The sequence below is a fragment of the Cebidichthys violaceus genome, unplaced genomic scaffold (assembly GCF_023349555.1).
Source record: "Cebidichthys violaceus isolate CVI_PGR_0920_01 unplaced genomic scaffold, fCebVio1.0.p SCAF_3, whole genome shotgun sequence".
Taxonomy (NCBI): domain Eukaryota; kingdom Metazoa; phylum Chordata; class Actinopteri; order Perciformes; family Stichaeidae; genus Cebidichthys; species Cebidichthys violaceus.
The window spans coordinates 16,617,643-16,640,949 of record NW_027176483.1 but is presented as its reverse complement, the minus strand read 5'-3'; the positions used below and the strand labels follow the sequence as shown (position 1 = coordinate 16,640,949).

The window sequence follows — 23,307 nt, the reverse complement described above, 5'->3', positions numbered from 1 at the left end:
TTGGCTGACATTCTACACTGTGTTCAGACTCAGAGATAATGAAACAGCTTCGCTGGTGAAGCCTACTTTTTTCTCCCATCAATAAGGTAATTGATAAAGAATCTGACGAATAAGCAGAATCGATAATGACAATGGTATCAATAATATCTTATCACTTCCCATCCTTAGTACTAACAGCTTGCATGTATATCTGTGTCTTAATCTCACAGATGTAGTACATACAAATTCTAATTATAAACACTTCTTAAGCATGTAGTGCAGGGGTATTCAATTAACATTCCAAAAGGTCCAGATTGAGAAAATCTCCTCGGGCAAAGGACCGGAACATTACAATAATATCTAACTTGCGCTATTTAGTGCCATATATATATATATATATATATATATATATATATATATATATATATATATATATATATATATATATATATATATATATATATATATGCATAGTTACAAAATAGGGTTAGGGTTACTGCTATCAACCTCAGGTTGATAGCAGACCCCCTCAAGGTGTCACTCAGAGAGAACCAGGACATTCTGACAATTTGTCTAATTTCAGATTATATTTTAGAGGAAATGGTGCATAATTACAAAATCATTTCACCTCAGGTTAAAATTAATTAATTCATTTTAGAAAAAATAATTTCACTGAATTGCTATGCATCCTTAAATTCAGTTTATTCAGGTGTGAAGTGATGTCAATCAAAAAAGCCACGATATTATATTTTTCTCATCTTCTAACAAGAGAAATGTGTGAGCATGGACTTTATCTGTGGTTATTAAACTACTTGTTTCAGCTCTATTACCTCTGTTAACATCATAGTTGGTCAGTGACTTCATGTGTTAGGATTCTGATCATATTGGGCTTTTAGGTTTATTTTCTGTCTTCATTTCAGATGTGAGTGGGTACGTTTGCTCAAAAGAGTTGTGCTTTGTCTTGTAGTGGCACTTCACATTACCGCCTTTAATAATCGTCACGGTCTCTGAACATATGAGACACACTGGGTTTAAACTGTCCGTGGAAGAATTAACCTCTGAAAGAGTCATTATTGTTTAAAGACTCTGGTCTCTCTGACCACTTCTCTCTCTTTGGAGAACGTCATGTGAAATAACTTCTCTGACTCACGTAATAATACTCCTCGTTCTCATTCCTCGTCTCCCCGTGTGTCTACATCTCACTCGAGTCAGGAATCTTGTCAGAATACCCATATTTGATTGGCTGAGCTGCATCACGTGATGTGATTTACGCCGCTGAACAAGTGCCGTAAAGGCTGGAAAAGCTGTGCCGGTTAAAATAAAAGCGCTCCGTCAAAATGTAATAATTCTCAATTATCTATCGGTTTTAGGTCCTGGGTCCGGATACAACGGCATCTGGGTCCGAATCCGGTCCGCGGTCCGCCTATTAGTGACCCCTGATGCAGTGTGTATAAACTAGAAAAGACTAAAGCTGTGTCCCAAATTCGGACATTTAGATTTGTCTCATGTGCAAATTTATTTTGCAGCAAAATTGTTAAAGGTTCAAGATCCGAGATTGGGAGCATTTCAATTGCCTGTCAACGGCTCTCTTTCCAACAGCCAACAATCGAGCGTTAAATATTTCAATCACACAGACAACTTGGATCATAGGCTCATCTCGAACGAGCCTGTGATCAGCGGTAACCTCAATATGAGCAGTGCCGTGTGGCCGCAGTGGGCTAACCAGTGGGGCACGCTCCCATGTATTAACATGCACTAACAGAAAGGCGGGAGGCCCAGCTATGTCAACAAAGCAAGGAGAAGAGTGACTTCATTCTCTGCTCAGGGAGACATTACTATATGTTGAGCCTCAACAGGATCAATTATACATCATTTAACAAGGAAAACATAGTTTAGAGAAAGTCCAAAGAATACATATAATTGTGTGTGAAGGATTCTTTTTTTCTGTCCATTAAAAAAAACAATATTTTTATAATCCCTTGTTCTGATCATTGAATAATAATGCCTGTGTCTGTATGAGAACAGGTAATCCATTCAATGACTGCATGAATATATGTTTGTGAAATCCTATATCCATCTGAGCACCACATATGATCCCATTGATTTAGTATCAACTTATCTCCTTTAGAGTAACATCCCATTAGGGCTCCTTTGAGAATAAATACATAAGAGCCAGCGGCGGCAACGTTCTCTGACACCAATGTGTGCCCAGGTGCCGGGTGCCTGATGACACCGCTCCTCTCCCTTGTGTTCCCTGTCAGCGCTCGGACTGCCTGCTGCTAAACAGAGCAGTTTAACAACCCTCCCAGCATCCTTCCTTGCTAAATGATTCAAATGCTTCGGCACTTCAAAGTGGAACCAAATGTTCCATTTCAGCAGATCCCTTGAAGGAGACTTTGCCACTAATGACATGGGGAGGTGTGACGGTGGGAACCGAGACCCACAAGCGTTCTGCACCACGTGGAGAGACAGAAAGAGAGGGGAGTGTAGGGTGAGAGTGGGGGAACGCCGTAAAAATACTAACACAATTTAGTAAAACTACTTCAGGATAAAAAATGTTGGGCTATATTGATACAGCTCACTGTATTTATCAACATAACCTGTTCTAACGTCGGCTATAACGAGAACAATTCAGAGAGCCTTCAGCAAACTGCTTTCAGAAGTTAATTTCAGGCTTAATGAAATTTTTAAGTTCAGTGGTACATTAACATACAGTGCTCCTATTAGCATATATTACATCTGAACTCAAGGCTGTGTAACCATGGCCCCCCTTGTTTTGACATTTCTAAAGGATGGAGATTTGTATTAAAACCATTTTCTAACCCTATTTATATGTGTGAATAGAAAAACTAAATAAAATGAAAATAATATCATGGGCAATGAAAGCTAACAAAATACAGTAACACACAATTTGAATGTCTGAATCAACCGTATCTAGTTTAAAATCCTCATTACAGATTATTCAAACAAGTCAATGGATTTAATTTATATTTCATGTGGGCTTTGTTTATTCAGCTCAAGTGGAGCTGATGACAATTTCCAAATGGGCAAATTCAACCAATTATCTACCGCAGCTGAAACAGCGTAAAACCTGTGTGTGTGTGTGTGTGTGTGTGTGTGTGTGTGTGTGTGTGTGTGTGTGTGTGTGTGTGTGTGTGTGTGTGTTCTGTATTTGGTATGTGTCGTGTACATTGATTTCAAAGGCATGAATCATTTGTATTATTGTCATTATATTGCACTCCAGCCATCACACTGCAGCAGTTCCTGCTCTGCTGGCGTATTGTTGAGCTACATCCCACAGGATGCTCATACAACGCACACAAGAGGATGTTATGTGTCCCCTTCATACATATATTAGTATTATTTGTGTTTATTTTCACGTGGGCAGATAGATGAACATAGATGAAGAGAACTAGCGCCGCATATCATAGCGTTTATAGCCTAAAAGCTAATTTGTAAAATGTGTCCCTTGGTGGCCTTTTATAAAGAATACATTTGTGGTGCAATGCAGCATAATATGCATTTAACAATAAAGGTAAAAGTAGATCAAATAAAAACAAAGCCACTGGTTTAACAATGAATATGTGCCTGATCTCTCTTGAGAAATGGTTTTAACTAAGATCTGAAACTATCCCAGATATGATCCATTTTTAGTTGTGTGAGGATTTCCACAACGTCTGTTCACAGGACGTGTCAAGAAAACGCACTTTGCAATCCTCCATAGATGCAGCCCAAGTGATTAAGGGAGCCCAACAACCTGAGAAGTTCACTGCTCACTGAGCACTTTAGCTGCCTGGTTATAGAGACATTTGTCGATAAGTTCCCCACTGGCAATTTCAATGTATTTAGAAGATAGCAATGTTGTTATTAACGGTATATAATTCTACAGTTTCCTAAAAACCAATGCATAGACTTATTGCACACACGTGTGTGGCGGTGTCTGTATGTACATTTTGTACATATTTTTTTTTTGTCTTCTTATTTTGCTGTGTTAGCGACGTTTCTGGGTGACAGCAAAGACTATTTTGGTCCCCCATGGGTGTGTAACCCCCAGCCAATATGTGCAGCCCAAAGGTCAAACACCACTTTATCACGCACCCCGGTGCACCAAGGCTCAAGGTATGCGGCGCTCTTGAGCGGGGAACAGGTTGTTACGTCGCTGCATGTTCTTATGCGCTTCTTTCTTTTACCTGTCTCTGCTATGCGGTGCTATGTCAGACTGTCAGACTGTCAGTGACAGCACAGGGAGAGCAGACAGGCAGCCACAGCAGGAAAAAAACATGCCTTGGGCTGCATCCATTAAAAATATGGCACCCTCCTGCAGGTTTGTGAGGAGGTATGGATGTGCTTGTGTGTGCTTTAGAAAGTAACTGCCGTGAAACAATCACAAAATAAAGTTTTATTCTTCTGATTCACGGCTTTGTACTCACTCTCTTCATCCAGTCTCCAGATTGCTCGTCCACCTTTGCGCTCCCTCTCTCGCAGGTAAAGCTGGAGAGGAAGGGGGAAGTTTGAATGCTGTGTTTACAAACAGCAACTGACAAAATGACTTCATGTGATACCTTTAAAGCTATTATCCTGTGTATAAACTCCTACATGTCCCCTCTCTTAGACTCGGGATGCTTTGGGAAAGTTTGTGAAGAAAGCCATCGTGCACTACAGAGATGACCTGGATCTGCAGAACCTGATGGATTACATCCAGAAAGAGGTGCGCTGGTCAATTCCACTTATGGAGAGCTTAAAGTGGCTGTGTGTGTGTATAGCTATCCATATCACACAAGTCTATAAATTGATCACAGCTAGTGGTTTATTGAACATGTCTGAGCACTTGACCAGGAAACCACCACAAAAGACCACAAAGCTGTATGACTTATGTTTGTTATTTTGGCTTAGGTGAGGGATTTCCACATGAGTGGCTACACGTTACGTACAGTTCCTGTACTCTGCGGGACTCCTCATGTGATATTCCTCTTCCATCTGCACACACTGGCACACTTGTGGGCCTGGGTTTTCCCATGGGAGAAGCCCAGACTGGCAGGATGTATAGTTCACAGCAAGACCAGGGTTCTAAATATAAACCTGCTGTGCTCTCCTCTCCCTCTCTTTGTCTCTCAGTTCAAGTGTTGTGGGTGGAACAACTACACAGACTGGTCTCGGAACCTGTACTTTAATTGTACACATGAGAACCCCAGCTCCGAGCGCTGTGCTGTGCCTTACTCCTGCTGCACTCCTGTTCCTGGAGAGGTGTGTGTTTCTTGGTGTAGCGTAATGACATACCATGTGTGGACAAAAAACTCACCAGCTAAAAGCTTGATGGAAAACCGCTAACTGTACAGCAATTTAAACTGTTAAACACTCCCATAAAGAAGACTCAGATTAGGTTGAATGCCAGTTAAAAGCATGTTTTAGCGGAGTTTTCAAAGTAATGTGAAGCAAGGTGCTCTGCGTAAAAACTTAGTTTTACTTCATTTCAAAATCGAGTTTGCATAATGCCTTATGCTGTGTCTCAGCAGCATCCACTGAAAAAAAACGATTGCCCTTTCCACCCAACCAAGTCTGAACTTGGCCATGACACACTGTGATTGGACCCCTTAGGCCTACATCACCGAGCCTGCCCAGCAGTAAATAGTATCACAGACTGTGTGGAAGCAGGCACTTTGCCAACATTAAGCTAGCTAACATTAGCTTCGTCGACAGTTGCTGGCTAGCCATGGAAGAATGTATGCGTTGTTTCGACTGTGGTTCACACATGATTAGGAGGGACACCCACACCCGCTGTTTCCGGTGCCTGACGCTTTCGGGCCGGAGAGAGTACGAGGAGTTGCCATATGCCAACTACAGTGAACTTCCATCGGAAGAGGACGTGGAGGACGTACCGGAAGAACCTCTGGTGCCGTCCAATCCCGCTTCAACGAAGGGTCCATACCATCAGGAACTCGTGAATCTTCTCGAAAGGGCCGTTGAGAAACTGGTAATTACGTGGCCGGATCACGAGGCCCGCCTCGCCCTCTCCCGATGCTGCACGACAATAACTAACGTGGTGAGGTTTTCCTGGGGCTCCCCTCAGAAGACTCGCTCCCCCATCCTGTCTTCAGCGCGTGGACCACCCACCCATGGAGCCAGAGTTGGGTTACCACGCCATACTGTACCTCCGCAGGAAGAGTCCCTCCCTCACAACGGAGGAGAGGGTCTCTGCGCCCTCACCCGGCTTTTTAGCTTAAGGTTATCAAAGCCAGGTTCAAGTCTACACTCGCAGAACTTTCATCTTTTTGCCTCCTCCTTTTCAATCAAAGGAAGATGAGAGGGTCCAGACTTGGTTGGGTGGAAAGGGCTATCGCTTTATTCAGTGGATGCTGCTTAGACACATCATGAGGCATTAGTACGAGCTCTCGCGGCCATTCGTAAAAACCGATGTATCAGTCAACAATGAATGGATGCAGCTGCTGATAGCATATTGCGCTTAAGACTAGGTTGCTTTCCAAATCTCAGTTCTTTGAGTGAGATGTTAGGATGCAATGAAAGAGAACTGCAAATGCAGATTTGCTCATGTGCGCCATCTCAAGGGAATTGGGGAAGTAATAGCTTGTGAACAGATGCGCTACCTGGAATTTTAACAGGCAAAGAACATTATCCTGGTCCCAGACCTCTGAATAACTGCCCATAACTGTTCAAAAATTCAAATAAGTCTGGTGTAGTGGCCACTTAAAGCTGTTTCCCCACAGTTAAAGAGAGAAATGGTCAGCAATACGTATTATGCAGGATTAGGACTGGGGACATCATCTTTATACATGGCTAGTACAGTACATTCATAAAAAATATAGATAGAAAAATGGTGACAAGCATGGATGAGATCAAGGCAGCTCTACAAGTTGTTGTAAGTGGACTTAAAGAGACAACAACTCTTAAACTCTTTGAATCATGTGTAAAGCAGAAAGTTAATTGATTAATGCAGCCACTACTGCAGCTTCTGTGTCAAGTGAAAATGACAAGGCCTGGCATGGGACAGATATGTCACTAATACTGATTGGTTATGGCAAAACAAAATAACCTTTCATCTCAAGAGGGCTAACATGAACTCTAGGCTGAATGAATGAAGTGAAATGGCAAGTTCATTTCCTGATTATCAGGCATCATGAATGTCACAAAAGCATTTATTTTTTTACAATTGATAAATATTTTGAACCAATAAAAGTCTTGCAAGTTTTGCACGCACACACACACACACACACACACACACACACATATATATACAGTATACTGTATATAAAAGTCATAGTATGGTATATCATAAAGTAGCCATACCATGATGTAATAAAAAGTCATAATTTACTGTAGTATGTAAAAAAGGCATATGATAGCATGTCAACATAAAAAGTCTTTAAAAATGTATATTAAAGTATCTCTTAAAATAGTAATAGTATAGTGTGTCATAAAAAGTCATAAAAAGCTATACTAGAGTATGTAATACAAAGCCATAATAAAGTATGTGATAAGAAGTAAAAAAAAAGTCATACTATGGTATGTCATAAAAAAGTCATACTACAGTATGTCATAAAAAAGTCAGTGTGTAAAAAAAGTCATAGTATAAGTAAAATGTCATATGTCAGAAAATTCATACTATAGTATACCATAAAGTCATGGGATAGGATGTCACAAAAAAGTCATACTATACTATGTCACAAAAAATCATAATATAGTATGCCATAAATAAACATATAGTATTTCATAAAAGTCATAGTATAGCATGTCGAAGAAATCTTTAAAAAGTCATAGTATTGCATGTTGAAAAAAGTCATAGCATAGTATCTTGATGAAATTCATAAAAAAAGTCATAGTATAGCATGTCGAAATATTTATTTTTGAAAGTCATAGTATAGTATGTCAAAATATTTATTTTTAAAAGTCATAGTATAGTATCTCGAAATTGTTTTTTTAAAGATTCTAAGCATTGCATGCCAAAAAAAGCCATAAAAAGTCAATGGGACGTCAATAATGTCTTGTGATATACATATATAGTAGAGTATGTAAAAAGAAAAACGTGAAAAAGTCATAGTATAGAATGTCGAAAAAGTCACGGCAAATTATCTTGATAAAAGTCAGAAAAAAGTCATATTATAGTATGTTGAAAAAGTTTTTAAAAAGTCATAGTATAGCATCTTCAAAAAAGTTATAGCATAGTATATTGATAGAAGTCATAAAAAAGTCATAAAAGTCAATGGGACGTCAATAACGTCTTGTGATATACATACTGTATAAAAAACATGAAAAAGTAATAGTATAGTATGTCGAAATGTTTTTTAAGTCATAGTATAACATGTTGAAAAAATTCATAGTATAGTATGTCTAATTTATTTCTTAAAAGTCATAGTATAGCATGTTCAAAAGTCTTACCATAGTATATTGATAAAAGTCATAAAAAGTCATAGTATAGTATGTCAAAATTGTTATTTATAAAGTCACAGCATAGCATGCCGAAAAAAGTCAATGGGACGTCAATAATGTCTTGTGATATACATATACAGTAGAGTATGTAAAAAAACAAACATGAAAAATCATAGAATAGTATGTCGAAAAAAATCCTTAAAAAGTCATAGTATTACATGTCGAAAAAAGTCATAGTATAGCATGTTGACAAAAGTCATAAAAAAGTAATTGTATAGTTTGTCGAAATTGTTTCATTTTTAAAAAGTCATACCATAGCAGGCCAAAAAAAGTCATAAGAAGTCAATCAGACGGCAGTAAAATCTTGTGATATTACATTTTTAAAATAGTCATGCTCTATAGCTCACCAGGTAGAGCAGCTGCAATCATTCATATTCCTTATTGCAGAATCAGGTGTTCAAATCCAGCTCTTGGCCTTTATCTGTATGTAGTTAACCCTCTCTCTCGCTACTGTCTTTCAATTGATAATTCAATTAATAACCAGGAAGTGAAGGTTCCTTTCTGCAAAATCCACATTCAAATCCAGCCCGTGGCCTTTATCTGCATGTAGTTAACCCGCTCTCTTGCCCCTGTCTTTTATTCTTATTAAAGCAAAAATGTATTAAGAATAATATATTGTTTAAAAGTCATAGTACAGTCATAGTACACCATGTCGAAAAAGACATGGTGTACTACTATGTACTACTGTCAGAAAAGAATATTTTATAGGATATTGAAAAAAGTCATAAATAAGTCACAGTATATCATGTTACAAGAAGAATAAAAGGCCCTAATATAAAATGTCAAAAAGCGATAGTACATATTTAACAAAAATGTCATAGTATAGTATTTCGAAACTATGTTGTAAAAAGTCTTAACATTGTCATCGTGTAGCATGTGGAAAAAAGACAAAGCATATTTTCTTTAAAAAAATACATAAAGAAGTATATGTCGAAAAAAGGTCATCATATTGTCATAGTATAATTTGCAAACAAATTTATAAAAAAGTCATAGTATTGCATTTTGAAAAAAAGTCATAGCATGGTATCTTGATAAAACTCCTGAAAAAGACAGTAGTATGTCGAAAAATGTCATAAAACGTCAATGGGACGTCAATAACGTCTTGTGATATAAATATATAGTAGTATAAGTATGTAAAAAAAACATGACCAAGTCGAAGTATAGCATGTCAAACAACATCGTAGTATAATATGTTGATAAAAATCCTATAAAAGACATAGTATGGTATGTCAAAATTTGTTTTAAAAAGTCTTAAACAGTCATGAAAAAGTCATGGAATAGCATGTTGAAAAAATGTCATTGTATAGTATTTTGAAAAAAGTACAGTATGTCAAAAAAGTAAAAAAAACAAAAGTGTCTTTGGTTGAAGTAAGTTGTCGTGTGTAGAACTGGTCTGATAATGACCAACCAGTTTCTTCCTTGTGAAGAATCTGCAGCTTTCATGAATGACTGGTGTTTGACTTTGAGAGTCTAATTTAAGAACCAGCTCCATGAGGTTATTTGCAACAAAACAAAAGATCTAAATAATGTAATAATCAAGGGTAAAGTGTCTAAAATCAAGCCCAAGCTAAAGCTAGCCAACTGGTATATAACGCTCATCTTCAACATATAGAGCGTCGATATGTTGTCTGATATGCAGTCTGCAGTATCATGACCAACCTTTAAAGCAGTGTTGGCAGTGGCAATTTATTTATATTTATATATAGATATATATATATATCTATATATATATATATATATATATATATATATAGATATAGATATATATATTTATGTTTCAAAAGGTTTTATGACATTTTTTCCGCGTAGAACCAACACTCACAGCCGTCTGCACAGGCATAACAAATTAAATGTGTGCAGATAAGGATGCATGCTGGAGCACAAGCAGTATATATGTAAATATGTCCTCATGAATGCATGAATACACTCATTTGCACTCACACAAAGACACATTTACAATGCTTGTCTAACCTATGCAGACATACAGCAGCACAGCTTACAAGCCAACAATTCCTTGTATTCTATGTGAAGACAGTAAACAAAAGACTCCATGTAGATCAATCACACTAATATTGATTATACATCATGCTACACGGAAAACAGATCACAGCAACCTTTTTCTGCATGGGTGAAACATCTATTAATTAAACACTAGAGGAGCTGTTGCAGTGCTGCAACCTGCTGTTCATAGCCTGTAACTGCACGGCTACTTCAGGGACTGATTCATCTTTCTTGTCACATCAAATGGACGTGGTTGTATCGGTATCTTGCGGTTTTCTTTCCCCTTCTTTACTCACAAGTCTCTACAGTCAACAAAAGCATCTGCAGAACTCTCCCTTGGCTGTCCAAATAGTGAATATATTGTCAACGCAAAATAACACAAGAGACGGGAAAAGCAGCTTATGAGAGTCTCTTCTGAATACTACAGTATTTCCATTGTTTCAGGTTTAGTAGACAAGAGAAAAAAAAAGTAAGACTGAAGACAATCTCTCAAACCCTCCCGTTTTCTGTCTCCCTCCATCTTTGTCTTTGTCTATCTGGCATACAGACAGTGATCAACACTATGTGCGGTTTTGGGGTTCAAACCATGAGCTACCTGGAGGCGAACAAGTCAATCTACCCGGTAGGCTGTGTGGACAAAGCAGTGGTGTGGATCGAGTCTCATCTGTTGCTGGTGGGGGCTCTCGCCTTGGGCCTGGCCTTGCCTCAGGTAAACCCCACACATGACTTCACTTAATTCAGGCTGCGCACTAATTGACAACAGACAATTTCCCATTGGCAACCTCAAGATAAATCTGGCTGAGAAATGGCTCTAGTCTGATCTTAAATAGGTTCTCACACTCACACACTCACACACACGCCAATATAATTGAGCGTGTAGCAATCAACATATTGACGGGCCCTGCTCCCTCTAAGGCAGACTTGCATGGTGTATTTGGACACGGCTAAAAAGTAGTCCGGCAACACTTCATCTGCACCTTATTTGAAGGAACGCACACACTGTAGAAGTGCAGAAAGTCTCACATTGAATAACCCTGTCCTTGTACAGAAGTTTAAAAAAAAGAACTAATGAAATTCTTATTCTGGAAGAAACCCACGGGGTGTAGGGTTAATGTGAGGCCACTGGGATAGAACTGATTTAAAATGGAGGGTTATACCTAGACAGCAATAACTAGGCACAGCGGGACAATGAATTTTTAACTGCACATTATTCATTTATTGCACTGTTCTAGACCGAAAGCTCAGGTTAATGTGCAACCGAGGTAGAAGTCTGCGTGCGATAATGTCAGCTTATGAGCCTGAGACAGAAGCATAGCGACTATTCCCTGCTACTCACCACTGCACAACACACCTAACGTACAACATCAAGTACTGTTAATAAGTCAAGTCAAAATGTTAGATTGGCCATGAAATCAACTAAGCACTTATCAAAAGCTGCCTCTAAATAATTAGTGCGCTTACTTATCAAAACGAATGTCTGTCACACTGCATTCTGCCACAGCATGCAGCTTTGCCACTGGATCTTTTGCCCGATCTGTCTCGCTCTCATATCTGGCTGATTGGGTCCCCAAAGATCCTGCTAAGAGGGAAGCATGTGAATTACCCATGAGTCCTGTCAAAACAATTGCACTAGTATTCCAGTTTGCCTTGATGTGCAGGGAATCGGATTATGAAGTTCTCTTTTTGGTCTTGCACATCTTAACTATAAACACTATTGCTGGATTTGTCTGCATAACATACCGCGTTTAAATCAAACTGTTGATTATTGAGCTCCGCCACCCTGAATGTGTGTGTGTGTGTGTTCTCGCTGAGAAACACTCTGTGATCAGCTCTATCGGAAGTGAGATATATATATATATATAAATAAATAAAAAGTGTTATAACCCAGTTAATATGACTATACAGTAAATTCAAGTGTCACAATCCAGACATGTCTTATCTCATTTTGAAAACTGTTCCTCCTTGTGCCAAAAGGACCTTGACATGCTCTGCACAGGCTGTACAGTCACAGCGAGTCTGTTCTGTAATCTAAAGTGGCTGCTACTGTCCTCTAGATTGCAGGCATCGTGCTGTCCCAGATCCTGATCTCTCAGATCCAAGATGAGATTACCTCAGTGTTGTGAGAGCGGCCCGCCGCGGGGGGGAAAGCGCCGAGAAGAAAAGAACTTGCGGTACTCGTTTGACATGTGCAAGGGCATCTTTTTTTTATTGCTGCTGTATCACTGCGACATCCAATACATTTCTCATTTCAACGTGCCTACAGGTATAAAAGTGTAGTCATCACATGCACAATTTAAAGTGTATATTCATTGGTTTTGAACATGACTTTTGTATTAGTTTATTTATTTAAATGTGACAGTTACACTGCTCTATACTGATTAGAAGAATAAATGTGTTCACTTACAAAGCTTAAAAGGTCTGCATCTAAAAGAGCACCAAGCTCTAGTGCTGTTTAAAAGTTTTAGATGTCAAGTAAAAGTTAAGCAAGCACATTATGCTGTTGACGTTATTAGCATGAGAACCGCTCTGATCGGTCTAGTGAAAAGCCAGCGCTCTCTGCATCAGACGACCCGTCAGAGGAGAGTTCGGCCTCATGGCATCGCGCTCCGCCAGAAGACATCTGCAGGAATTCCGCACAACACAGAACAGTATGTTAAGTTTTAAACACAGATTTACAGAGACAAGCTGAGAGGCTAACCTGATCAATAATACAAGTCTAACATGGTGTACAGACAAGGGGATGTGGATTGCATAATGGGAGCACGCAGCCTGTGTTCTGGAACAGACAGCAACTGAGGAAAACTTGAGTGGACAGCTTCATCCCCACCAGAAGCTACACTGAATCATGATGAAATCCAGTGCTTCAAATAGTGCAAGATCTTTCTTTTTTTTTTTTTCCAACCATAAACTCTTAGCAGACTTTCACATAAAAACACAAATGGCAAAGACGTCCAGCACTGAAAAAACAGAAGATTGAAGCATTCTGTTTGGCTGGAAATCCCTGTTGTGCATTACCTTCCCAGTTTCTGATGGTGCTTATTCTCCGATTTCATGGCTGCATGAATGAGCAGTTGATTGAAGACATCCCTCTGAGAACAACAGTGGAAAACATAACCCTGGTCCAACACTGTACATAGAGTCTTTCTTCCCTTTTGTGTTGTACTGTATGCATGTACACTTGTGCACCATGGGGAATAGTTCTCTGAACACATGGAACATAAAATGCATGAAGTCCATCGGCGTCCATCACAGATTCATTATTCATATGTCAGTGCACTGTGCGCCGCATTCTCACACTTTGTTGTGTGTTCATGGACTGAAAGGCTTTGGCTCTTATGCAGTGTTATTCACCTCTGGCCTATTTCACAACAACAGGGGTTTCTGTTTTTCAAGAAAACACGACACACAGTATGATCAACGTTATCTAAAGAGAAACAAGTGAAGTCTCATGGCGCTACGCTTAAGAGAACCGCAGTTTGGTTTGGACTTTTTTTACCGCAGTTACCCGTTCCTGAGGACCTTACCTGTGCATCACTGCCACCCATCCCCACCACGTGGTAGCGTATAGGGTACAGTAATTCCATGCTTCGATCGTAGTTGCCCTGGTTGTACTCCATCATGGCCTGACACATTGATACACCTATAGCTCCCGCCAACTGATGCTGTTGATTGTCCCCTGGCTCTCTGTCGAGGAAAGAAGACGAGACGTTTATTGGTACAGCTGGAAAGTTGGGTGTAGTTTTAAAGATCGTAAACGAACAAGAAACTGCTAAAAGACTTTCACAAACTGCTTTCCAAACTATTTAGAACTCAGGAGATAACAGTTAGAATTTGGAGGCAACTTCACACAACTAGGCTCCTGCCATGTTTACAGAGGAAACTCGTAAGGTTTAATGAAATGAAAGCCGTAAATGTTGCTGACCAACGCTTGTAATCTCCTACATTAAAAAAACATTAACATCAACAAACTCTATTGAACAACTCCAGGTTGTCTTATTTCTTTTACAGACTGACAGGGGTGTTAAAGCATTGCTCCACTTAACTGTGAAAACCTGAACATCCGAGTAGGATTCACTTCACTGTAAGGCCAAGGAGTCCACGCTGTTTAAGCTGATGCTGGATACTGGATTAGCTAATGCTTAGAGTCATTGCCTCAGTTTGTAAGAGGGTGTATGTGAAATGACATCATGGCAAAAATATGGATTATGTTAACCTGTGCATTCCTCTGAAAACCAAGGTAATAAGACGCGGCATATATATATATATATATATATATGTATGTATATACTGAGTGATGGAATAAAAAACTAAAATGCAAAGCTCAAACATCCTCATGTCTGATAATTCCAAGTAGAGCTGCGTTGAAGAGAACATTTCTGTTTCTTACTACCCGTCCCCGAAGATGCATCATTCCCCAACTATTGTGACTTGCATTATATTACATAACACTGAAAAAGAGGACAATTTAAAGAACTGGTTTTAAGTGCTAGCTTTTTCTGTGGACTGTACGCCGGACAAAAGAGCACAGGATGTCTGTGGTGCCAGAACACATTGTAACCACAATTCCACAGAGGCAGCAGCTGCTGGTACATCTGCTGTAGAGGGAAGACTCCGGTCTCTGAGACGGACTGCAGCTCTGAATCCCCCCCCCCCCCCCCTTCTGACTCTCTAGCTTGCCAGCCCACGCTCAGCCTCGTTTCTGTCTCCGTTTTACATAAGGCCTGTGTGGCTCTTATGTAAGGCTGACAAGAGTGTTGAGGTGTGCAGTGAACAGAAGAAATGGTGCGGAACTTACTTAGCCAATTCCTGGAGGCCCTCCAGCAGACGCTGAGAAGTCCCGCTCTCCTTGGCTCCCAGCGACGCCATGAGGAAGTGGACGTCGTTAAACAAGGTCACGTGATCGTCGGTGTGCGGGCGCGTTACCTGGAACAGCTCTTGCCAACGGTCCTCCACGCACACGCCTGGCACGCGCACCAACACACACAAATATTGCTTGAAGGCTACATAATTATGAGACAAATTTTGAAATGTCCGCAGGTCATTTAGTCTGTTTTGGTGGGAATAGACTACGAAAATGTGGTCAAAGGTTCTGCAAATTACAGCCGTTTCCAACACAGTTTCAGATTAATGAGGTATGATAATGAGATTATCTCATCTCATTAGCAGTTTCACTTAAGACCATACTGTCTTAAATTATCCCAAATTAGATTTCTGCAGTCGTCCTTCAGCCAATAAGCAACACATTAGCAAATGTTGCAACACCTTGATTAGGCCGATCAGTGTAATTCTGAAGAAGTGATGCACTGTGATAAGTGGCATCCAAGATATCCTATTTTTTTTAGATGGACGGTAAGATTAAAAACTACCTTTCCAATTTCCTCAATGCAGACAGTGTTTACATTTCCAACGACACTTCAGCCTGTATCTTACCTTCCATTTCCAGTCTGCAGAGCATTGAACTGGCATCCACAGTGTCCAACATGGATCCTGTGGTTTTGCAACGTCTGAAAACCTAATGCAGGACAAACATTTACTATTCACCTTGAACACTGGGGGACGTAACATGTAGCTGCATCCACACAATGACATTTTTCAGAGTGAAAAAAAAAGAGACACGTTTACGTCTCGTTGCGTTCCCCTGATGTGAGCGCCTCAAACATTCATGAGACTCTTCTGACTTTATGTAAGAACTTTCTGCCGCGTTCAGACTTACGGCAATGTTAAGTAACATTATGAAACGTTCTCGTCTTTCCTATTTTTAGAGTGAATAAAAAAATAATCAGCTTTGGCAGTTGACACTGAAATTTGTCATCACATGGATCTGACTTCCATTTGCACACACTTGCCTCCTTGACTCACAACAAGCACAACACACATTACTTTTAGTCTGAATCCCTTGTGTGTCGGTACATGCATGGCTCTTGAAAGGACTCGGTGTGTATGCACTCAGACAGATTTAGCATTAAAGGTTTGATGCAAAAAAATCTCAACACAAACAAACCTGAGTGTCGTATATTTGCAGAGCGGCTTCGTACTGCCCCTGTGGAGGAGGGAGAGGTGAGGAAGGTGAGTGTGAAGACCTCCAGACTTGAGAGATAAGCGGGGTTGATAGATTGTGTGGCACAGATGCAAACACAAATTAACCTCGCAATATAATCAACTTCAGACTTCAAATTACCCAGGGGAAGGGATATCATAAATACAAGTCCCACCAACACTCTCACTGCCAACTATTCGCATGGATGAGAAAACTCATTATGATATTTACCTTCTCGATGAAGTATAGAGCCCAATGCCAATAGTTATGACTGGCAAGCACGTCAGCTACCTGAAAGTAATTAATACGAATTTGAAATATTTATCCGTGGGCTATTTCAGTCTGTGATTGAATTCAGTAGTACAAGCTGTACAAGGTCGCTAAAATGACACACACCAAAGAAAAGCACAAGTTGTACCTGCCAGTCTTTCTCTCTGCTTTCCAAGAATTTCAAGCCTTTGTCCACTTCTGCTGTCATCTCATAAACATGGGCGACAGAGTGAACGGACCAGGCATCATCCGGAGTCAGAGCGAGGCCCTGCACCAAAGAGTTTGACGGTTTGAAGTAAGGAGAAGCAACACAAATGCAGATAAAATGCTGTATTTCTGACACCAGTGTAAAATCAAACATAATGGCATAGCACTTCATCAAGCGGCTGTCATGTCGGACTATGATGGAAAAGAAAATCTCACCTCCATGGCTACTTTCAGAGCCTGGTCGTAGAAGCGAGTCTCCAGCAGACCAAAGGAATACATTCCGTTCAGATAGCTACGAGAACAAACACACACACACACACACACACAAAACAATCACGACTACGGGGCAAAAAACGAGAGTGAAATGACCCCAAATTGTTTTTAAAAACATGATCATTATGCTAATAACTGCCTTCAAATTACTCCTAAGTAGGAAAATGGGCTTTAATTTCCGCTGTGGTAAAGTCGTGACAGTATATTGAGTATTTCTCTCAGTAATACAGTGATAGCTTGAAGATATATTTGTCGCATCAATGTCACCTTTAAATGTTTAAATATGAATTGGATTTTGTTTGGTCTCACTCACCTACAGCCTGTGCTTGGACTATGTGCTGTTACATGACAGATGTGGAAGAAAACCAGAATTTACTTGCTTCAAGTTTTCGCCTTTTAAAAAGGACATAAAGGAAGAGCGAGGCTTCCCGCAGTGAGAGAGATTACCCTCTGCAGGACACCTCAACAGCCTCTTCTAGAAAACACTTTGCTTACAACCACTAGCTAACCAGCCACAGCAAGGTAATGCTGCTATAAACAGGAACATTAGTCTCTAAACTATCCGTTTGCACGCGCTTGTGTGACTTTAATCTTTAATGATCCATGTACAAACTGATCATTTTCTTGCATACATCTTATTTTTTTCTTTTATGTCTCCCCCCCCCCCCCCCCCTCACCTGCATCTCAAAAAACATATGAAGTTCATACCTAATGTAGTTTTCTGTTTTCTTTAGAGAATTTGCATGTACAGTATTTAATGAGCTCTGGGCCAGCGGATACAAGTTGTTCACACAACATAAAAATGTCATAAACATTACATGAGAAATGTCATTAAAAAGACATAGCAGAGTATTTCATAAAAAAGTCATTGTAATTTTTATGACATTTGTCGTGACATACTATATACTGTGTAGTACGCAATATAATGTCAAACAAAAGTCTTAGTAGAGCATGACATTTAGTCATAGTATATGGTATGCCATAAAAACGTAATAGAATAGTACATCAACATATTCTATAACGTTGATATGGAAAACAGTTACTTGTCCATAAAGACACCTTATATTAGTTTCTTCCCTGAAAGTTTTAATGCTCCCAAGATGATTGACATGCCAAACTATTTGTAGATGGTTGCTATGAGATATCTCATTGATAACTGTTAAATAAACTAAATTATTATGATTTAAAACAATCCTATAGACATGTATTCATGCATATTGTAGCTATTGTATGTAGTATAAACTCCATTCTTTTTTCAACATGCTCAATATTACACACTGTACATATAATATAATAATGATTAGCTTATGTGCAGCGAGTCAGTTTATGAGTGAGCAGAGATTTTTCCTATTGCATTAAGGCCTATGGAGGCCCATTCACTCCCATTGTACATACAACTCAGCACCTGTATACAGAACAACCCCCCATGTCTGAAGTGTTTTAAAGCCCACTTTCACTCCCACTACATATACATATATATAACTAGGGCCAATACATTGATCCAAAAGGCTTGTAATGTTTGCCGTCTTCTGTACCTGTAGAAAGGCATATGTGGTTTCCAGTGGGGCAGCACCCTGGCCACAGAATCCCTAAGGTGGGCCTGGGCTCCGATGTAGAAGTAGCCATCATGGGCAAACTTGAGAGCCAGCATATCAGTGGGGTGATCCACCAGAATGTCTTCCCATACGTCGCAGGCCTTTCTAAAATGTCTGCAAGAAACACGAGTCACTGTTAAAGAAGTCAGTGGAGGACATGGAAAAGGTGTACCGTGAGAATCACTCAGACGTCAATACACTCTGTGCTGAACGGAGGAGATGAGAGGCCCTTGAAAAACACAAGTATCCTCTAAGACAATATTGAGAAACTAAATGTATTTCTCTATATTACAGTTTATAATACTGTACCATGGGGAAATAAGACACTGCAGATAGAATCTGAATATTACTCGCTGCACTGTGACTGAAATTTACATAAGAGGCTTTGGAACACAATATAAAAAGATGAACGTTGTGCATGTGAAGCATGTGACTGTATCACACGGGGGCAGAAAAACATTCTTGTAGTCTAAAAAGAGTTCTTTCACAGGAAACTTCCTCTGTGAAGATAAACAGAACTGATCTTTTCTCAATTTGACCCCAAATTGACTGACTGCACTGTAGCCCTCACTCATTAAAATCAGTGAAAATGTCTCTTCGTAAGATTATACTGATATTTGAAACCATTTCATAAAATATATTCCATATTAAAGAAACTAGATGTAAAGTATCTATGTGAATATACTACAGTTTATGTTTCTAGAAAAAGCAACTTGCAATAAGTGCATTCAACCACAACCCAAAAACTCTAAGTATCATGCAAGTACATCAACTATAGCAAATATGTTGAACTGCGTCAAGTACTGCATTCATAAACAAGAGACGGAGTATTTATAGCTTCATGGCAGTAGCAGATTGTAGCTTACAGGCTGGTTATTGTTTAGTAAATATTTTAATAACACATAATTCTACAAACACTGCTCACATGAAGTGATTTGGCGTATATTTAGCTTAACTTTTTCTTAGGAGTGACCTCGAATAGTCACTGGTTAATCTAAGGAGCCCGACTCGACTGCCAATCTCACATTTGAACCGTTGCAGCAGCGTAGTCGTGGCTGTAAAACAAAAGATCCTCCTTAGTGCGCATGAATAAATAACCATGTATGGAGAAATAGCTTATTGCAGCGTGCGTCTCTCTCTTGTTGACTGTCCCTTCGCTTCCCTGTGGTTTTACTTCGGTCTGTGGATTGCTACAACGGAAATGGAACTTGGGCCAAAAGTAGGAAAAGCAAGCGGCCTAAGAAACCGTGTCCGTCACTCAATCAGTACTTTGGAAAGAGCCTCATCTTCAGACAACAAACGCCGCTGTCTATTTCTCTGAAACAACAGCGAGAGACAGTCACATGTATCTCGGCCAATTATTATTATTTATTTATTTTAAACATTTTCTATGGATAAATAAAGCTTGAACAGAGGGTGATCAATGAGCAAAAAAGCAATAAAAGCAAACATACAGGCAAGTCTTGAACAATTAGATTTGACTATGTTAAAAATGTGTTATTGTTATTTTCAATGCAATTAGACTATTTTTTTTATTAAACATGTAATTTTGCAAAATGCTTACACGTCCGTTTTATTTTAAGATAAACATTGTAAGATGATGTATATTTTGATTTTTTTGGGTTTAATTGATGATTAGTGATGAATATTTAGTATTTACCATTCACCAATAACAGTGTGATACTTTATGTCCAAACCTTTTCATTTTCAAAGATAGGTAATATGCAGTATGTATGTATGTATGTATGTATGTATGTATGTATGTATGTATGTATGTATGTATGTATGTATGCATGCGTGTGTGTGTGCATTATTCCACAGAATACTTAAAAAATGTTGTCTTTTAGAGGGAACTACTGCACTGCATGATTTATTTTATTAAAAAGGTTTATATGTATAGGGTAGAATTCTATACATTTCATTAAAAGCCCTTATGTGGAAGACAACAAAGCCTGGTGGGATCCCCTCTTACAACATCAAAGAGCACTTGAGGTCTTGAGACGCTCTTTCGTAACCACTGGTATCACCGCATTCCTTTTCATCCCTCTGTTTGGTCGGTAGGCGCTGTGGAAACCTGGCTCTGGATCTTACCCATGTGAATACTGCTCCATGGCCTCGACGTGGAGCCTCTCCCTGGGAGAGAGGACCTGGCTGTTGGCCAACTCCACTGTTCGCCTCACATCGCTGGCCAGGCGCTCATTCGTACGGGTGGAGCTCGCCGTTGACACCAGCTCCAGCCCCGTACTGATCACATGACCCATGACTACAGGGGGAAACAGATAACACTGGACTTTCTTCTGGACTTTCTTACCGCAGTTTAACAATTTACATGACAAAAATCACATGCACTTGTAAAAGTTTTCCTTTTGATGAGAAGTAACCGCTCTTAGGAAAGGCCACTTAACTTGTGTTTGTGTTTAATGAGATGACGTTGGTGTTAAAAAGGCCCTCAGACTGTTTTGACTAGCGATCGATCAGTAGTGGATTTTTAAAGGCCGATATAATGACAAACGTTTGCAGCAGGAAACCCCTCGATACAAAAAAAACAAAACAAAGGAAACAATAGATCTGAATGAACAACCTTTGACTCTATTACAGACTGTAAAAAACTGAACTACCCTGTGTGACTGTGGCTGCGCAGCCATCAGCCCAGCTCATCCTGTCTGCACCGTTCATTTGGACTTTAAACTGGATGTTCTGTTATGAATTACATGAGGCTAACTGTCCAACATTTTAACAATCCAACAACAACAACTTCAGTACAGTTTTGTGTTGGTTACAAAGTTACTAATAATTCCAAATATTGTTTGACAAATGCTTTGTTTTCAATCCAAAGACAACTGTTGTATAAATCAGATCCATTGACTCTGACTCATGTTAACAATGTTATTCAACCTGACGACCCCAATTAGTTTCCGTTACGCAACCAACATTCAATAGCCAACATTTCAATGGTCTGAACCCTGTATTTTGAGTCACAGCCAAAAGCAGCATGCAAGTTCACGGCAGCATCAATAATTGCTGAACTTGCACAACAACAGCTTGATTCATTTGCATGTACAACGACCAAACATTTAGATGAGAGTTCAAACTCGCGGCGAAACAAACGGCAGCATCTATAAACGTCGACTACCAGTCACACAATGAGCTTTGACTGACAGACAGATACTGACTCATTTCCAGAGCTCGCATGCAAAATACCAGGGTCACGGAACTGGATCATCTTGATTTGCAGCTGGTACTGTCGCTGTACTATGTGCACTAACGTTTTATAACGTATCAGAAGGTCTATTGGGAAAGTGCTTGTTTAGCTGAGCGGATCTTTGCTTTTTTACAGGTCATGGTCCCTTCTATTAATGCGCCCCAAAGTACGAGACATGACGATAAGCTTTTAAGATTGATGCTCCCTCTAACTAGAGCCAGGACTTTGAGGATCTGACCTTTTCAATGTTTATTTAAAGTATCTAGGGTCACAGTCATTCCTAATCAGGTCTCTTCAGCAGTAGATGTATATTTAGCACCGTTGCCTTGATCCCTTTCCTTGTTTTCTTTTTCTGAACTTTTAACACTGGTGTGCTGATGTCTCCTTTAATATGTTTTTCACTCTGCTGCTGCCTGACTTCCTGTGTCTCATCAGGACTTACCAAGTAATGCAAAATGTTAAATAAAGCTAATAAATAACGTTTGACCAACTATCTATTTACCAAAGTTGGGGTCAGCTGTCTGGATAGCAGAAATGCATCCTTCAAACCCTCCCAAGGTTTCATCATTCCGCCATGTCACATACTAGGAGACAAAAAAAAAAGAGATGTTGTTAATTGTAAATGTATCTCTCACTACTACAGCCTAGCCTGCAGACAATATCTATGTGTGTGTGCGTGCGTGCGTGCGTGCGTGTGTGTGTGTGTGTGCGTGCGTGTGTGTGTGTGTGTGTGTGTGTGTGTTACCTGAGTGAGTATGGCGTCATATAGTTTACAAGCCTCGTTGCTGCTGGTGGACAATGGAAGACCTTCTGCATTCCATGCCTGTAAGGGAGAGAAAGCACATGTATAAGGATGCAGATGTAAATACTGTACAGTCACACAGCACTGTAGGTGTTGTATTCACACACACACACACACACACACACACACACACACACAGTAACGCCATATGGCTACGCGGCACTATTTTCTTTCAAGTCCACCTGTGCACTCGTAAGATTGATTCAGCGCACTCAATAACGGACAGGCCGACATTAAATGTAATTTAATCCTCAACGTTATGTAAACGGAGTGTGCCACACCTATCCCACGAAGCCCGTGTATCGCTTTAGTTAACTTTAAACATGCATGCACAGCGAACATCGTGCTTTTCTAAGATTATATGCGCAACGTTTCCTATATATGATGATTTTATTCTTCCTAAAGCACAACCACTCACCTTGCAGTCCCTGAAACTCGATGCCATCATTACTGCAGAGCGTTCACGTCTCCAAACTTTCGACAAGTACTCACTGGCGCT

The 23,307-nt window shown here is 39.7% G+C and overlaps 2 protein-coding genes across 2 annotated transcripts in view; one reads left to right on the top strand and one right to left on the bottom strand.

Annotated features, from left to right (window-relative positions):
- The window catches only part of tspan33b (tetraspanin 33b), an 18,419-nt gene extending 5,673 nt beyond the window's left edge, over positions 1-12,746 (top strand). Inside the window, exons 5-8 of the mRNA XM_068722711.1 lie at positions 4,592-4,687; positions 5,095-5,223; positions 10,970-11,131; positions 12,477-12,746. Coding sequence (XP_068578812.1) covers positions 4,592-4,687; positions 5,095-5,223; positions 10,970-11,131; positions 12,477-12,545 — 456 coding nt within the window. The 3' untranslated portion in view covers positions 12,546-12,746. The remainder of the gene's footprint in view (positions 1-4,591; positions 4,688-5,094; positions 5,224-10,969; positions 11,132-12,476) is intronic.
- ttc38 (tetratricopeptide repeat domain 38) lies at positions 12,601-23,307 on the bottom strand. Its single transcript, XM_068722710.1, has 14 exons — positions 23,227-23,307; positions 22,752-22,829; positions 22,509-22,590; positions 20,896-21,067; positions 18,745-18,918; positions 17,153-17,228; positions 16,878-16,997; positions 16,691-16,750; positions 16,424-16,462; positions 15,853-15,934; positions 15,218-15,383; positions 13,947-14,106; positions 13,438-13,511; positions 12,601-13,042 (listed from the first exon to the last, which is right to left on the bottom strand). The coding sequence occupies exons 1-14, from the start codon at positions 23,254-23,256 to the stop codon at positions 12,958-12,960; spliced, it is 1,398 nt and encodes a 465-aa protein (XP_068578811.1). The 5' UTR covers positions 23,257-23,307; the 3' UTR covers positions 12,601-12,957.

Coding starts and splice junctions, on each gene's coding strand:
- ttc38 (XM_068722710.1), bottom strand. CDS start 23,256: ATGATGGCATCGAGTTTCAGGGACTGCAAG. Junction 18,919..20,895: donor ATGGAGCAGTATTCACATGG/GTAAGATCCAGA, acceptor TGTTTCTTGCAG/ACATTTTAGAAAGGCCTGCG. Junction 15,384..15,852: donor CTGCAGACTGGAAATGGAAG/GTAAGATACAGG, acceptor TGCGCGTGCCAG/GCGTGTGCGTGGAGGACCGT.